We start from the raw sequence: 18966 nt of genomic DNA on the forward strand, positions 1-18966 counted from the left end.
CCATGGGACCTCGAAGCACTCCTGCCCAACCTACCTGCAGAGATCGTAAATAGGACCCCCATCTGCTGATGAGATCCACTTATTTTTTGCCTACGGAAGCCGCTTGTCAGCCGTTCAGTTTCTCCCACTTTGTACGATCCACAGGGAGGAACGTGGTGGTACAGATGAGGTAGGATTGTGCTAACCGGGAGCCGTTTGCGCATCTTCCCAACTATGCAAGGACTTAGCAGGTTAATAACTTGGAGCCACTGTCGAGCGCCATAAAATAAACATTGCCCTTTCATTTTTGTTCATTGTGTAAATGTAAAAATATACGTGTACTTTTGGTGGTGTTGAGACTTTTCTAACTATTCAAAGTTTTTGTTGGTACGTCGTAGTGGCCATTAGTTTTTGCCACACAATGTCATTTGAAACATGTCATAGGCCTTCTTTAGTCGAAATTCCAATAAGAATTGAATAGCATATGAATGATATGATGAAAATATGCTTAATATACTTTTCGTTTCATATGCTTTTGAATTTTAAGTTGTTTGAAGTACGAGGATGTTCAATACCCTTTAGCTCTAAATACTCTAATACTCTTTAGGTCCTATTGTACATTTGTTTTCATTTTAATATTTAGTTATAACCTCGCTGGTGATGTTTAATGTTTGGCCCGAGCGAAATGATTGCATACTTCTTTCGAATGACAAAAGTTTAGAAATCTATTTGAAAATTCATGTTTCGTCTGAAACTTGTATCTGCCATTGTTAAATAATAAAAAAATATAATTCAGTTCTCACAGCAGTGAGTGACAGAGAGCGCATTTTCCCGTCGACGAAAACTTGAGGTCACGGACAGACGGACGGACAGACAGACAGACAGACGGACATGGCGCGCACAATAGTGCATTTTTTCCATAAATGAGAAAATGCGCTAAAAATGTGTGGAAGATATCGTAAAAAGTTTCTATATTAATTGACGTTCTCTAAAACCGTATTATAAAAATCTCCTTAAATATGGTAAAAAATTATAAAATCAGAAAACTGTCAGCTCATCCCCACTATAAGTTGAGACTTCACTGTAGAAGCAAACGTGTCCACAACGTCATTTTTTGCGTAACTTCCACCGGCTACCTGAGTGGCGTATAATACCTCTGTTGGCTTTGGAGTCGACTGAGGAATTTTTGGAAGATGCCATAAATTAGAGATCCTGTTTAGGTGAACAGCTAAGAATTGCGCTCTAAAGTCGTTAACAACTTACGCGGTTTCTTGAAACCTGTTGCTGGCATGGAAACTTAGAAAGGCAACAAATTAGGGCACTATCGATTCTATTACCTGGCAGAGCATGTGATGTTTTATGGGACTTCATAAATATGATGGACGAAATATTCGCTAGCTGTCAGATTTAGCTAACAGTTAGGCCATAAATTTTACAAATTAACAATTATTCATTGGCATTGCATGACGGTGTCCCATTTTTTCGCCCGATCTGAAAACGAGGGTCGAATAAACTCCATGTTACCGGCAACGAAGCATGTGATTATATGAACAGCGCGTGATGAATGATTCGTTTCTTAGGATGAAGTGAAAGAGAGACAGTGGCCAGACTGACTTCTGACACAGACGCACGAGTTGATCTTAGAATAGAATAGAATAGAAGTGTCGGCGTTGAAGAAATAGGCCCATGGCCTGTTGCCGATTCTTATACTTTTCGTGGCTTGATTCACAAGGGATCCGGCCTTTGGAACCCGATCTTTCCATAACTGACGATTGATTGCGATAGCCGCTGGACTTATTGCCTGGTCCGTAATTTGACTGGATGAGTTATGTTATATTAGTGTCGTATGAGTTCTGTTATCTTTTGTTAAGTATTTGTTAGCCACGAACGTTTAACGCACTTATTTTACCAATTATCAATTATTTTGTGCATCTGGTGTACAGATATATTAATATTATAGTTATCAACCACAAGAAAAATTGTTGTTTATAGCTATCAGGCTATTAGAGCATTTATTGGAGAAGATGAATCCTTTAGAAAAGTATCTTTTAGGTTATCTATAGATATTAAAGTGATGTAATGACTATAAAAAAAGTCACACAAACACAACATAAAAGAGTTTCTTAAATAAACTTTCGCTAATGAGTTGCTCATGACGCCGGGTCCTCAAAAGTTAGCTTTAGCTTTAATTAGTTGGTATTCTGGGTCTTTAACGGCTCATATATTGAACTAAAATCCTGTTTATGGAGATTAAAATCGTAAATTTGTTTTGAAAATTTAAGATTAATTCAAAGAATAGAAAAATTATGCTGGAAATCTAGAGTTTATGACAATTTCTACATGTCGTGTTTCCAAATTTGAAGATTTATTAGTGCTAAACTCAAAGAATATCAAAAATATTTCCAACTCTTCAGTGTGGTCGTAACTGTGTCTTTAATATTCTTGATTTTAGACGCCGATGCCCTGTTGCCTGACTGATAAAATGAGCCTCACTGTCAGCTCTTGACAGTGAGGCTGACAGCAGATCAGCATGTCCGTTCTGCATTGTCTTCGGTAATCGTTAAGTGAGTTGTATGCGTTCATGCCATCGTGTCAGACTCGCCTTGGGAACTTTTAAAATGAAGGGTCCTTATATTATTTCATTTTTAGCAATGAATGCAGAGAGCTGAAGCTAAATGAATGAACGATAGGGAAGTGCCTAAAAATTCTTCTGAAAACTAAGATGATATATTTAAATCACAATTAACTAAAACTCTACAATCTACATGAAATTACCTTATATTTTAGTTGACGATAAGGAGTCTTGCTGACGATCGTAAGCCGTCAGTGAACAATATTTAGCCAGCGACTGGCAATGTAAAATTCACTGAGGCGATGCCTCAGTAAAAAATTCGTTCACTATTCAAAAGACAGGAATCACGGAGAGTAATATTTTAGATCGCTTAGTACGCATGAATTTGAATTCAACGGCGTTTATTTTAAAAAATATGCTAAATTTCTTCCCGATCATCTTGAGTTGGATGGTAAGTTTAGCTGTCGGAAATTAGTGCGCTTGTGGAAAATTGAATGAATGAAATTGTGTATGAATTTTTGCATCTTAGCCCAATGAATGAAAGAAAGCTGTTTTTGTGGTTGATTATACGCATGTCGAGTAGCTTTCGATTCCGTCCTGCAGCTGTGATCGATGTTGCGTCTGTTGTAATGGCATAAAAATTAATTCGATAATCATAAGGAACTTGATGTGCTATTATATTCATGATGGCCAACGAAGACCACATTTTTATGACCGAGAGATTTTCTGGGCTATTGTAGCCGCTATCATGTCTGCCATTTATGAAACTAACAAGGTTTTGTGTGCGTTCGTCGAACGTTACAAATGATGATGTAAAAAATCAAGCCTAAAAACCGGTAAAAGTTTCTCCGAACTTTTGAGCCCAATCTATCGCATGTACGACACTGAGGCGAGCAATGTATTCTGCTGCCGGCGCTATTTGTGACAGACAGCTTCTTGTTCTTCGTGGTCATGCTTCACTTCACTATGATTGGCATTTGTGGCATGCGAGTCTATTATAATATTCGAGTTTATTTTCCTCATGGGAACGAGCGAGTTAATATACTGATTCTGGAGCGCTTTAAACGATTCCAGAACTTGCAGATTTCAGAGAAGGAAGAAATTTTCTGCGCTTATATTGTTCTGGATGGTTTCTGTAGTCTGGAACGTTTTATGGTATTTGAAAGACAAAGACAATTTTTTAGGAGCGCTATTAGCGTTATGCAAAAACTGCGACATTTTGCAAAAATCCGTCAGTTGCATAATTATTGTAAAATATAGTTTGAATATTAAGTATTTCATCATCGCAACAATTTTGCAGCGTTTAGATGTGCACGAGAAAAAAAAGAAAAAAGTTTCTTAATTAAGGTCGGGGCGAGTTTTGTGCTTGGGACAACACCCTGGAATCTCGCGATCTTCCGCACGCGCGGAGAAGTTCAAAATATCAAGGACTCATCTTCCTAGTTCAAAGATCACGGCTGGGCTGGACTCTCGGACTCTCGGTCAACCCTAGGAACGTCTTTGAGCACATAATGTCGTACGCAGAGATATGAGAGAAAAAAATTTTTGCTTAGTAATTTTATGCGTACATTTTGAGTCTTTTCGAGTATTAAGCTAATTCAAGACATTATGGCATTTAAATCTTCAACAACTAAATCTTCTTTATCAATGACCTGTTGAGAATTCTGTCTCAAACACATGAAAATTTGCTTAAGTAAAACCGGAGTTGAGTTGGTATATATTATCTTGATGAGATGGAAATATCTCGAATAATTTCTAGCAAAATATATGCACAGCCATGCACATGTATCTTGATGTTCTTAAAATTCTCTATGAATGTGATCCATGATGCCGGTTTTAATTTCCGAAGACGCTCTGTTACTAAAAGCTTCTTATTCAGCTTGACCGTAATAGCTATTTTCGTCAGATTCAACTCTTGCCGTCTGCCCTTTTTTTTGATTTTTCGTTTTTGAGGGTACTGAAAAGTTAAGTTAGCTGGCTTATCATGAATCCAATTTAAAGTGTCGATTTTTATGGCTCATTGGCCAGAGAACGCGATCTTATTTTTTTAATTTATAAATGAAGTGCGGGAAAAATATAATCTTGAATTTGGATTTTATTCGAATGTCATCATCCGAAGAGCTTACAAAATTACAAGCAAGTGTTGACAGTGAAAATAATGTTCCCTTCAAAAATAAGATGCTCTATAGCCAGTGCCGCTAATATAGAACACGTTCCCTTCAAAAATAAGTATTTGTTTAATAAAGTATTTGTTCCCTTCAAATAGAAGATGCTCTAGCTAGTGTCGTTAATAAAAAAAATGTTCCCTTCAAATTAAAGATGCTCTAGCCAGTGTCGCTAATAAAGAACATGTTCCCTTCAAATAAAAAATTTTTGCAGCAAGTTCTGCTAGAAAAGCACATGATTTTTTTTCAACTGGATGATGCTGGTATCAGTGCTGCTGCAAATAATCTTTTTTGTCAAAAAAGGAATTTAGAATCTCATCATAGGGTTAGATAGCATACAAAGCATAATTGGAGATTTTATTTATATTTGTATTCTCATCTATAATTGTATAATCTCTAAATCTTTCTCAACAGTATAATATGAATATGAACCATTTTGCTTATAAATCAACATTCACATTGACCAATAACACAACTTCAAACATGACTAGAATGGAATCTTAGAGTTACCTATGGGCGTAAAAATTGCGGTTTGAAGTCATAGCAGGGCTAATGGACAAAATGCACCCCAATCAGAGTAAATTTAATGAACATTTTTGAATAACAATTCAGTTATGAATGTCCAGAATTGAATATTTCACACGATACGTATTTGCGTTACATTTTAAACAGTCCAAGACACCGAGGTGAACATGAGGAAAGAAAATAGTACATTCTTCGGTAGAAGTTTCAATCGTGCATGCGAGACCAGCTGAAAAGAGGCTAAATTTAATGGACGTTCAATTTTTTCATGAATATAACAAGTCTAGAGGCTTAAATAACGCGAATATTTTACGACGATTGTGCGATCGTTTTTAGGGTCGTGAATGCCCAGGATGCCTCCTTTAGGAGGCATTTGTTTTACCCGCCCTTACAAGTAGAGCTGGTAGCTGTTAGTCATTGCAACTCAGTTACATTGCACCAGCATCGATTCTATAGGCATTGCACAAGCATTGATTCTATCAAAGTAAATATTCAACTAGATTATACTATGGCAGGATAAGCACTCACAACTATACTTACATTAACACTAAAACTGTATTTGAACATAATATTAAAATAATTTCCAACTATTTAACTTCATAGCAATCGTTGCTCAACCGTTAAAATATTTAAAAAAATAAAATGTTTCGTTTTTAACAATTCAATTATATTATTGACACATACATTTCGGGGTGCTAAATTATGCTTTATGTTTGCATGAAATGAAATGATTTTCATTAAGTTGCTACAACTGATATACGAGGTGACAGAGATCCGTTGTCATTAGCGTCCGCGCTGGCTGACACGGAGTCAGTCGCAGACTGAATCGTTACAGCCATCGAGATCTGTTCTTCAATTTTCTCTGAAGGTTCTTCTTCGTCCTCCTCAACATCGATAAATTCATCTTCTTCGTCTTCGTCATCCAATGGAGAGGAGTCCACGCATTCCACCGGAGTGCTTGGCGACGAAGGAGTTCCGATAGAATTTGCAGGCTTTGGAGACGACGCCCGTACTCGGTAGCGACGAGGGCTTCCGTCTAAAATTGTGGGACCATCGGACTCGTGTTTTTTCATGTGACGATCGAGGTTAGTTTGCTGACCAAAAGCCCGCTCACATAAAGGACACTTGTACGGTTTCTCTTTATTGTGAATGTTACGCACGTGCCTTTGAAGATTCGATGATATACTGAACGATCTTTCACAAAATTTACATTTATAAGGTTGCTCACCCGTGTGTGTCCTCAAATGTCGCGTCAAGTTAGCCGATCTAGGAAAAACTTTCCCACAAAACTTGCATGAATATCTTTCTCTAGAGCGGGCTGGAGGGATTTGAGAGGAAACGTCGCCTGACGACAACATTCTAGGCGGTTTATCTGCAATGGACTGATACATTACAGGATGAATGTGATTCGTATTCATGGGCCGCGGACTTCTCTGGCACATAGAGGCAGGTGGTTGGGAAAACTGATAAACACTTGGCCTATTGCCCAGAGCAAGAGGTGCTGAATGCAACGTCGTTGACGGTGGCTTCGAATGACTTGCGTGTAGGTAATGGCTTGGATGCGATGTCGCTTGGCTTAACGACGGTCGAAGTGGAGTTGGGCATATGACGGGACTCAATGCCGTTACAGGAACGTGGCTTCTGTTTGCCACTGATGAGGCGGGCATGGAAGATATATTATTTTCCTGACCTTTACTGATATGGGGTGTGTGGGAAAAGTTATTTTGAGGAGGATTAATGGTTAGCGAGGAGTCAAACTGATCATTAGTCTGTTTCTGGTCGTTGGAGAGATTGGCTGCGGCAGAGATTGATACTTTGGTTTCATTTGCTGCATGAACTGTAACTGAATGCGGCGATGGTTGCTGTACTGCAACAAGACTCGCTTGTGCACATAAAAGAATTTTCTTGCTTGATTCGCACGGTCCACTGGAGTTCGGTCTTGCATTTTTGGCTTCTGGCGAAGCGCAACTATCGATGACGTTTCTATTCTCATCCTCGATAAAAGGACGTTTTTTATGATCCATTCTCAAATCCAGTGGTTGCTGAGCGTCTGAAAGGTCCAGCGGTAAGGCGGCGGGAGACATTGTGGCTTCTCTATTATGGGTAGACAAATCGAAAGGAATATCTGCATTATTGGATCGCATCTCGATCTCACCTGCGTCATGTTGCTTCGACTGAATAGAATAATACGTACTTCTAAAATCAGGACACGCTGATGCTGGCTTTGGGGAGTTCAAGAGTGGATGTGCTTGGGCAACTACCATCGCGTTTTCTCCTATTTCAATTGGTTTCCAAACAACTTGGGTGATGGGTCTTGGCTGAGATGGGCCGGCCGGTCTCGTTAGTGCCGCAGCAAGGTGTGTGTAGGGTAATTTTACTGGGGGCTGGGGAGAATATCTTGGGTAAACTGCCGTTGGGAATGTCCTCCTATGGTCGGTGTGCAGATAAGCAATTGCTGGCCCTGGGCAGGGCGGTGAAGCGGTGGGCATGGTGGAGCTACTACGAGTTGTGTCGGACAGCAACATCAGGGTCTGGAACGAGGAAATAAAAACGGTTAGATAAACGACTTAGCTAATATTATAAACAATGCATAATGTTGTCAGATAAAATTTATATATCGCGTGTGATTTGAAAAAGCTCTCTCAAGGACTTGCTGCGTTCAAGTTCAAGACAAATGTTTACTTAGAAGGCTGATGGAATTTATGTTTTGCAATGACGAGAACGAACTGCTTTCAGATAAAATCGGCTCATATCAAGCACTGTATCCGTAAAATAGCCAAGTTTTGAATCAAGCAGTATATTTTACCGAAGGCAATCTCCGCTTTCGGCAAGAAGTGTTCTGCATTGGTGACTTTGACATTTGTGCTGAGCGTGAAGTCGGCGCAGGGCGTGCCGAGGATCAGATGAGGTCAGCGCGTGACCTCTCACAGGACCGATAGCGTCATTAAGTTGGTCGGCAATCGTGAACGCCATTCGCTTTACGACTATGTCTCGCCACACCTCGTACAACGTGAGCTCCCTTCCAGCCCTCGGATCCTAGTAGCGACCGAGCCACGAATTCCCGACATAGCCGTGAGCACCCTAGAACTTCAGGCGGACTCATATCTTGTGCATGATGGCCCCACGGAATTTCTATTAATAGTCCGACCAATAAGTAGCACGTATAAGAAAACATTGAATATTATCGTTATTTGTGAACGAGATTTAGTAATACGTGATTCTAGTACCTCAAAAATATAATTAATACGACATGTGATCCAATTTCTATGAACAGGGTTGCGTTTACAAGTTGGTCTATTAGCAGACGTTTGCGTCAGTAACAGAAGAAAACTCTATATCTGTATCATGACTGTATGCCATTGGCCCAAAATAAAGTAGAGTTCTAGCAGTGTTTTAATGTATTGAGTGTGAATAGTAACAGGAGAAAATTTAAGCTTAACACAAAAAATCCATACATCTCATTGCATAATTAATGAAGGGTCAAATACGTTCAAAGACGAAGTCGTGTTTATACTAGTCATCCCTTCTATCTTGACGGTAATCTCGTAAATTACCGAGGCCCCTATCCTTTTTCTCTGATGATCAAGATTCCATTTTCGATCGGTGACTGAACCAAACAAAAATGCTCATCGCATTAGCGTGGACATCGAGGCTGATATTCAGCCCGCCAAGACGTGACAGTTCCCAGTATGCCCTCAGGCCTGAGCTCCAAGGAGTCGATTAGACTCTTCAAGGACTACTGTTCTATTGCTGGCCTTTAAACGAGTAAAAGCGCTTGTACTTCTTTCTTTAATTTAAGATTTGTTATTTGAAATTTTTTTATTTCTTCTACTAAATTTCTTCATTTGACTCAATTGAACTCACACGTTAATCATGTGAGATCGAGAACCTTATATAATAGGGAGATTCATCATACAAAAACGGAATTATTTGTTGCTCTTCTTCTGAATGTTGCATGAATGATATCGTAAATGATGTGGAAAAGTTCTCACTATCATTGAGAGTTTCATTGGTCGTTGTACAACGCATTCGCACGAAAAATGTATTCATTTTACTTGGTGTACTTGAATACTAATCGCAATGTATTTATTCTCCATAGAACGACACGCTAGACTGGAGGTCCAGCGTGTTTTGTGTCATTCAATCAATGTCGCTAGGAAGAACATGTGTATCGTTTTACAAACTTTACATAACATGAAAACATCAAGAATTAATTCTAAAAAATACTCTCGTGCAAGTTTAAAGTTCATATTAATGAATTTGATCCCATGGAACGAAGGTATTCCAGTCTCTCCCTCCTCATCCGGATAGAAGGAAATGCACTTCATATAAGGCCTGGACTCGTGACTGCCGAGCGCACTTGAAAAATAAAACGAAATTTTTGCGTGACCAACTACAGTATTAAATTAAGAAATATCATTCTGGTTAGGAGAAGTTTGAGGATGCTCCAATAAATCGCAACTGAACGTTTGAGTTGATCGTGACTCCCTCAAGACGTTCAGTTGGCCAAGAGATGGGCCGCAACGATGAGGTCAAGCTTCAGCGCCGCCACTCAAGCGTCAGACGATCCTACTTTTTTGCCTTACCAAGATCACGCCTTCGAATTCTATAACTTCATGGCCTGCTTGCAGGCCAAAGCGATTTCCCACTACCGGACAGGCTTTTTTTTACAATAAGAAAATATAATTCATTACATTATATCTATAATACAATTTCCTTGAAGGGTTTACAGAAGTTGTGCTTAATCCCGAAATCGATTCAAAATAAAATCTGTCGAAACAATTACCATAAGGTTTTCTGTTCGGAAAACTAAGGCGTGAAGGTTTAGCACAGTTATTGTTTTCTTGAATATATGCTAAACTGGCGCTCTAGCAAATAATTTTTCATGACAAAGTTGCAGCCATGAGCAGAAAATTACACACTTTTGCAGACTCAAAGCCAATCAACAATACGAAGACGAAGAAAGTAAAACTGGGTGTTGGTGGATTCCACTGTCCAGTGTCCATTATTGTTCCTTGTTTGTGCGCTCACGACAGCAAGGGCGGGGCACAACCTTGGCACAGACAACATAGGTGATGTTCCTAAGCCAGCGAAAGTGGAGGAGAACGTCAACGTTACGCTTCTATTACCGAACAGCTGCCCTATTATGGACATGACTTGTATCCTTGATACCTCCATACCATTTAGTGAGCTCATCAGCTGACCTTGTTCAGCTCATAGCACGACTGTTTGACTGTGCACTCCTAGGCTTTAATGTTTTATTGAATGATGCCTTGACTTCACTTCCATTAGACCGGACTCACTGATCATCGTCAGGTCTGACGCAACTCCTAAGCTGGACTGATCTGTGCTCGATGATCAAGAGTGTGCGTCGAGTTTAGGTGCCTAACGCATTACCCGATTAGCTTCGGTAAAAGAGCTTCAATCAGCCACCTCATTTAAAAACAATAAAAGAAGCGATTAACTCGTTTTTGTTTGGGTAAATTTACTTGAATCCTTGAGAACTATGGCGCCCTTGTGATGATAAGCAAAATATCCAAACCCGTTACAGGTGCCGACTTAATTAAATATTAGTTTCGTTTCATCGACGTATTCGTGTTAATTCAAATTAATATGAACCTAGAGCTTAAAAACTAAATTTCACACAAATATGAAGATTAAAATTAATACTCCATAAAGTTATGGCAAGAAATTAATTTTAATCTATCGCTAGGCAACTGACGAAAAAATCCCCTTGCTCTATTTTAAAAGACTTTTAACACATCTCGAGCAAGCTGTGAATTTGCGCATGTTCGGTGCGGCGAAGTTAATTTTTTAGCCACTGGTATTTGCGTTGTACGTTTGTCTGTAGAGGTAGTGACGTCGGCACAAATTAGTGAGATCTGCTTTTGAGTTTACTTTGGTGATTCTTGCAGAGCGCAGAGAAAGTGATGGCAAAGATCTGCCGTACAAAATAAAAGACGATACCTCGCCATGTTCGGGTGATTCTGATAGCTTTGCGTTGGCAAGTTGCAAGATTTTCGCGTAAATAAGATCGATCGGGAATTTCTTGGGCTTTGCTCCGAGAAAATTTGCTTTCCGTTAGCCATAAGAGTTTTGCATAGTTCAATTCAGCGAGAAAAGCTGTTAATGATAGAAGCTTTTTGTTGCAGGAAAAATATTTCAGGATAATCGTGCACTATTTTATATCTAAAAATATAGTTTTAAATGAAAATAAATTTCAATCTAAAAAAACGTAATTTCACACTTACTTCCTTTAAGTAAGTGTGAATTGTTTCACTTACTTTAAATTTTCAAGTAGAATTAAAATTTAGATTTCAAATCGTACATCTGGAGAAATTATGGAATTTAATTGTACCCTTGTTAGTAATACAGATAATTGAGCGAACGCGATTGTTGTTCGTGTGAGAAAGAGATGAAGGGCAATATTGTGCCAAAGAATTTTATTTTATCATTTCTATTCTAACTTGAACAGATAATTTAAGCAGTCTAAGAAATATTTCCTCCTTTTCATTTCATTTTAAATACTCAATTCGTCTGTCTATAGCAGGCGAAGAAAGAAATTTGAATGCAAAAGATGCAAAAAAATATAACTCAGTACTCACTGCAGTGAGTGACAGAGAGCGCATTTTCTCGTCGACGAAGACTTGAGGTCACGGACGGACGGACAGACAGACGGACGGACGGACGGACAGACGGACATGGCGAGCACAATAGTGCATTTTTTCCATAAATGAGAAAATGCGCTAAAAATGCTTATGCGAAAAGGGGCGTGCGCGACCCGTGGTCTTATTCGCTCTGCTTTCGGCAGCCTGACCTCGCCCAGGCACGCATCAGGCTGCTGCTGCCCGCTGGCTACCGCCTGCCGCTCAACAGACTTGCTTGCGCGCCAGCTACTCTGCTCATTACAGTGCTAATGCTGCTACATGATACTGCTATATGTTACATATACTAGTACATGTCACTGCTATATGTTACAGTATACTAGTACATGCTACTATTATCGAATATAGCATACTGTTGCATGCTACTGTTATATGTTACAGTATACAGCCACATTATACTGCTATTGGATACAACATACTGTTGCATGCTACTGTTTTAGCTCAAGAATCAGCGACAGGCCACATCAGGCCTACTCTTCAGCGCCGACATCACTATGTTATGTTATGTTATATGCATCAGTATACAACTTCATTTTGCTGCTATTGGATACAGCATACAGCTGCTGCTATTAATTGGATACAGCATACTTTTGCATGCTACTGTTATATACTACAGCATACAGCTAAATGCTGCTGCTATTGGACACAACGTACTGTTCATATGCCGCTTAGGCTAGCAAAGTGTCTCATAATCGTCGTACTAAACTGACTGTTACATGCAGCTTGCCAAATATACGTTGATTAATTTGACATCAAGGCTGCGCGTAATTATGCAAGATTTGTAAAAACACAGGATGTTACAGCATTTAAGATGAGGCAGCCAGTAAGCGTTCTGACATCAAGGTTACGCAAATTCCTTCCAGGGCTCGCTTCCAAAGGGCGGGGCGCTCCCGGGACACAAAGGAAGGATGACCGCTCGCTTGCTTCATCAACGTTCATGGAACGAACACTTAGAGAAGCTAGAACTATCTATCCAAGCCACAACTTCATCAATTCTTATAGAAAGAACATTTATGGAAGCGAAAACTATCTATCCAAGACAAGACAACTTCATCAACGTTCATGGAACGAACACTTATAGAAGCTAGAAATATCTATCCAAGACAACACTACTGCATCAATTCTTATAGAACGAACATTTATGGAAGCGAAAACTATCGATCCAGGACAACACAACTTCATCAACAAACACTTAGAGAAGCTAGAACTATCTATCCAAGACAACACTACTGCATCAATTCTTATAGAACGAACATTTATGGAAGCGAAAACTATCGATCCAAGACAACACAACTTCTTCAAATCTCATGGAACGAACACTTAGAGAAGATAGAACTATCTATCTAAGACAACACTACTGCATCAATTCTTATAGAACGAACATCTATGGAAGCGAAAACTATCGATCCAAGACAACACAACTTCTTCAAATCTCATGGAACGAACACTTAGAGAAGCTAGAACTATCTATCTAAGACAACACTACTGCATCAAAGTTCATAGAATCAACATTAATAAAAAAAATTATCCAAGACAACACTAGTTCATCAAAGCTGAAAGCTCATAGAACGAGCATTTAAGGAAGCGGAAACTATCTATCCAAGAATATGCAACTTCATCAATTCTCATAGAAAGAACATTTATGGAAGAAACCAATCTGTCCAAGACTATGCAACTTCAAGTCTTTTAATCAGAATAAAGAGCTTAAACGATTTGTACTGCATTGATACCTTCAACTATTTAATTAGGCAATGTGTCGGAAACGTTGGATTTTGGTGTCGGTAAATTATTGTATTAAATAATCATTCTGCATTTTTTTATGGTTTTATGAATCATTAATGCGTAGGAATCCCATGATCATAAAGAAATGCCAAGCGTTGAGTCAGAATTGTGTGTTTTCTTTCAGGATTATTAAGTTATGAGTTTTTTGAGCTAAATTTTAACCGTAAATGGTAAAAAAAATAAAATAATATAAATTTATAATATAAAGGTCTCCAATATTGCCACTGCATGATTCGTTAATTGATTTAAATTACTGAAATCTTCATTGAATCTAAACAATAGCAGACTATTATCCAAAATAATTAAAAAGCATTGTAAATTAGTGCAATATAGAGGAGTTTGAGCGTCATTTCGGCTCTAAAATGCAACACGTTTAAGAAAATAAAGTTCTTCTTGGATGCCTTGTAAACCTCGTTAGGATCCTTTACGCTAACTGATGGCCAACTTCTCCTCAAATAGACTTTGTATCATCGCTTGTCTTGCTACAACTCATTGCATTTGGGCCCAAAAAGAGAGTCTCGGGGAACCGCAAAGCTCGAGTTGCAGGACCGGGAAGCAAGGCACACAAGGCTTGATGGACGGCAAACTCGTATTGAAATTAAGACTTCAGAACAGTTTTTTAAGCAGTTGAAGTAAACAGTATGGGTAGAAAGTGAAAAATGTTTTGACCAAGAGGGAGAAAAAACTGAGACGCTTTATATTATTGAAATAGGCAATTGTACGTACTGGCTGCATAACATCTTTTGTGTGATTATGTTTGACAATTATAATTAAATCAAGGATCACTAAATCCGCGGTGAATGAGCTGTGTGTGAGAATTTGCACTGTATGTTTCTCAATTACATTTATAAATCAATTAATAGATTATTAATACTCTTTAATTTTTATTTCAGATTATAGACACATATCATAGTCAATATAAAAGAAATAATACGGGATATTAAAGGAAGAACCACATTTTTCTTTGATAAAAATACATTTGTATTAGATGGTTGACATCTTCAACCGTTTGATCTGATGTTCTACCTTCTCAAGATAATTGTTGTCAGATCATTTATTCCGTGAAAATAATAAGATGCGTATATCTAGTAACATACAAATATTTGAGAAACATGATTAAATTTCCTTGGGATTCTACTCTGTTGTCAACATGCATGTGCGGAAAATTTAGTTCTACGAAGAATTACTTAACATTTTAACATCTAGTGGATCGGTTTCTACTGAGCGTTTAGATTACCTATACACAATTCACATGCATCCATCCTGAATAAGTGAATATACAAAATGATTTAGTTGAGTCTCTTCATCAGACAGTGACTATCAAAGATAAATAAAGGTAAATAGAAAAGTTATTAAATAAACGCAAATGAAATAAATATCAGTCGCAGAATTTCAGCAGAATTTCCCGAAATGATTTTATGATAGCGGCGTATTTGAAAATATTTAAATGGTTTCACAAAATTATTCTACTTATAAGCACTTTTTTTAAGATGATATTATTTTGCTTACTTAGCCGAGTTTGAATGGACTACATGCTCGAAATTTGCACATGTTTACCAACATGAGAGTTTCGTATCTCAAGGGAATGTTTTCTTTGGCTAACCTTATTAGGAGAGCATTCATAAAATTTCCATTTGGGTAAACGTTATAACAATTGTTTTTTAATTACAATGTATTCAGAATAACAACGTTCGTGCTAACGCACTGTACGTCGAACTTTTTTATCTACTAAGCATCAATATAGATATTTATGAAACAAACACTGGTTTACGATATACATTAGGCATAAGCGATACAATATATCTAAACTGAAAATAATACACTTGATACATGAATGTTCTCACAAAAATGTTTTGTACGCACCTTTTTATTGACATGGAATGCATTCCAGTTAGCTGTTGATGCTCTGCTTACGAGGAAACCTTGATCATACTTCAGTATTTGGGTGGCAGATGTCACTGCGGAAATTAATTTTGAAAAGATGTATGACTTCACTTGGATTCCATTCTTTCGTTACACCAGGAATAAAGTATTTTTGATGTCGCACCAGGATAAATTACACCGGTTCATCATGAGTTTTCATCACTGATCAGTAATTACGAGTTTAAAATTAAAAAAATAAAATTATTGTACTTGTTGACACTTCAACGTACCTTTAAAAAAGTTCAAATATTTTAAAGAGAGGTAGGACTCATGATATGATGTATGAATTTTTGAAATGTTCACTGTATTTCTTCCGTGATTGGGCCACTGAATTTCGACATTCCGTTTATTTATTTGCATCCAGAGGTCCGAATCACTTACACTCACGGTCCTGATAAGAATTGTCAGGCTCAGATGTTCAACATTACGGGACCAGTTATTTATTCCACCACAAAATCACTTTACTGGACGTATTTTTATTCAATGTTTCATTCCACGTTGGTTATCAATAACGTTGAGAGCATCTAGGACTGTAGTAGAGTAACCCTCGCTAGGCGTGTCGACCAAGGCTCTCTAGTTAGGAAAGGAGAGCAGCAGCAGCAGCAGCCAGTCACAGCGTCCGACAACGATTGCTGCTCTGCATGACGCCCTCAACCACACTACCTTTGCCCTGCACTGAAGAGCGGACCATCACTGGCATCCGCAGCAGCGGCGGCAACGGCAGTCCAGGTGAAGGCATGGACTCCAGCGGCGAGCCTCACCCCTCTCTGCCGCCGCTGCCTCGCCCAAAGCTGAACGTCTTCTTCGTCTGGTGCCTCAGCGATCCTGGCTGGGCTAAGGTTGTACTGTATTCAGGATGCAATTTTGTAGTTTAACAATATAATGTAATAATGTAGTGTAATTCTAGATATTCTTGATTGGAAAATGTTCTTTGTAGTTGTAACGCTGGATAGCACTAAGAAATATTTTATTTTTTTGCTAACCCAGTTGCGCTGAAGATAAACAGTGTGTAAATTTCGGCTTTAAGATATAATAATGCGTGTTCGTATTGGTTTAACAAATTTCAGGGACATAGTTCCACGTCCCAACTGCTGCAATAATGGCCTGTAATTTCTCATCTTATGGTCTGATTAACTATGTAAATGAAGAAGCGAATATCAAGTTTCCTTGTAAATTCATATTTTTCACTAATGTAGTTTGAAAATTAATTTTTGTACAAGAACAAGAGCAGGAAATAGAGCACAGGAACAAGTGTTTAGACCGACCAAAATTTTGCTGCATCGACTAATGGTCAACAAGGCGCTGGCTCGCCTTCATGAATCTTTTTTTTCACCACCATTACCACGTCCACCAACACCACCCCCACCACCACCACCTCCAGGATGTTCAGTGGTCATCTCTTCGATGAATCTTCACAAACTTCCGGTTCACAGATAGCTTGGTCACGAGGTCAACCGACATGCTTTGAGTAAACATGTAGCTGTATAAAGCTCGTTTACAATGAATGCTTTAAAAATTTTGCGCTAGATTTAATAATTTTGGGAGGGAGGCTTTTCATAACGCCAGGTTCCTGAATGTGAAGCCGCTCCAGGAGTGTAATTTTGAGATCAGGCCCGGGCCAATGACTGCGGAGAGAACCAGAACGCTGTTCTCGCTTCCTGCTAAGGCTCAGATTCCATCAGAAGTGCATGCTTTTCAGGCCTTATGAACTGGCGCGACCGGTCGCTAAATTTAGAAAACTCTATAACGACCGAACTTTTCGCTCACCTCGAAAATTTTGTGTCCGACGTCTCTACCAGTGACTATTTTCGACCATCATGGTTCAGTTTCATAAAATCAAACATCTAAATGAAGAGCATTAAGTAATCCAGCAGTGTAAGGATCTTCTATAGCAATGGGTTCAATGTTGATTACTAACGCTACAGCTTGTTTTGGTGTGAGCGAACAACTCCACCTTGTGGGCAGGGCTTCGTGGGCTGCAGATACCCTCGCACGCCTCCGCTGCCAACGCATCATTCAGCAGCATGGGCAACTAACATTGACGCGGCACGTAGCCCTGCTGCATCCATGCGGCGCACAGTCGCACCGCGCATGCGTCAGAGAGCGGAGGTCTTCCTCCATCGAATATGAGGCGGACTGCTCTCTTCGGCTCAGCACCATCCGCGTCCGATGAGCAGGCAATGATTACGCTGTATTTGGGTGGGTCTCGGTATTTCCTCAATGCCCTAGAGAGCTCACCAGTAATTCCCTATCTTCAGGGTGTGGTTCTGGCTCTCGAGGCTGTCGAAGCTAAGCTATCTGTAGGGGGTCGACGAACACAGAGCGCTTCCAAGTCTCGTCCCTGATTTGCGCTACGTGGAAAAATTCTTTGAATTGAATAATAATGAACAAGTTGTCACCACCGAATTTCATTTAACTGACACACACTTGTTGCCAGCGAAATTTATTTGACTGACACGCACCTGTCACCAGTAAAATTTGGTTGACTGACACGCGCTCGGCTGTCACCTAAATTGGTGTGGCTGACATGTACGCCATTGTACAGGGCTGCCACCGAACTTTCTTCGGTTGATACGCACCCTATTATCACCGACTTTTTTCCTGCACTAGCGATGAGTTACAACCAACTTAGAAAATAACGGGTAATAAAGATTCAAAAAGGATTTTTCATTAATTTTGTACTTGCTTCTCTATAATAAGTATTATTGTTTTGTTTGAATAAAGCGTATTCCAAGGATTAACCAACTAAAGAAAATTCACTATTTTTCTTAGAAATTTTTGGTCTTCTATTTCTTCTGGAAAAAAATTTGACGACTGCAGATAATGTGATATTTATTGTTTGTTAATACAAGATGAACTTCTCGGGTACGCTATTTCAGTCGTTCCGCTGATAGGAGCTTTCCGGAGTTTACTTCAGAAGAATTTGCTTCTTCCTCGGTCTTCCAAACAGACGAATAATCAGGCACATTAGGTACATTCATTTCACGAATGTTCGTAGAAGTTTGAATAGAATGCGTTGATAAACAGGATGATTTGATAAATAAGCAATAATTACATGAATATTTCTTCATTGGAAAGTTCATTGAGGAATCAGCGGATTTAAATTTTAATCGGAGAAGCGATGACACAATCTTCATTCTAGTTCTATGGTAGTTTCCGACTTATAATGAAAGTAATAAAAAATATAACTCAGTACTCACTGCAGTGAATGACAGAGAGCGCATTGTCTCGTCGACGAAAACTTGAGGTCACGGACGGACGGACAGACGAACGGACAGACAGACAGACAGACAGACGGACATGGCGAGCACAATAGTGCATTTTTTCCATAAATGAGAAAATGCGCTAAAAATCGGTG

General features: G+C 39.0%; 1 protein-coding gene across 1 annotated transcript; it reads right to left on the bottom strand.

Moving 5' to 3' along the window:
* Positions 1-5061: 5061 nt before the first annotated feature.
* LOC108683410 (early growth response protein 1-B) lies at positions 5062-16262 on the bottom strand. The gene is made up of 2 exons (XM_018172722.2): positions 15549-16262; positions 5062-7769 (listed from the first exon to the last, which is right to left on the bottom strand). The coding sequence occupies exon 2, from the start codon at positions 7761-7763 to the stop codon at positions 5976-5978; it is 1788 nt and encodes a 595-aa protein (XP_018028211.1). The 5' UTR covers positions 7764-7769; positions 15549-16262; the 3' UTR covers positions 5062-5975.
* Positions 16263-18966: the final 2704 nt, after the last annotated feature.

The sequence above is a fragment of the Hyalella azteca genome, unplaced genomic scaffold (genome assembly GCF_000764305.2).
Source record: "Hyalella azteca isolate HAZT.00-mixed unplaced genomic scaffold, Hazt_2.0.2 contig7948, whole genome shotgun sequence".
Taxonomy (NCBI): Eukaryota; Metazoa; Arthropoda; class Malacostraca; order Amphipoda; family Hyalellidae; genus Hyalella; species Hyalella azteca.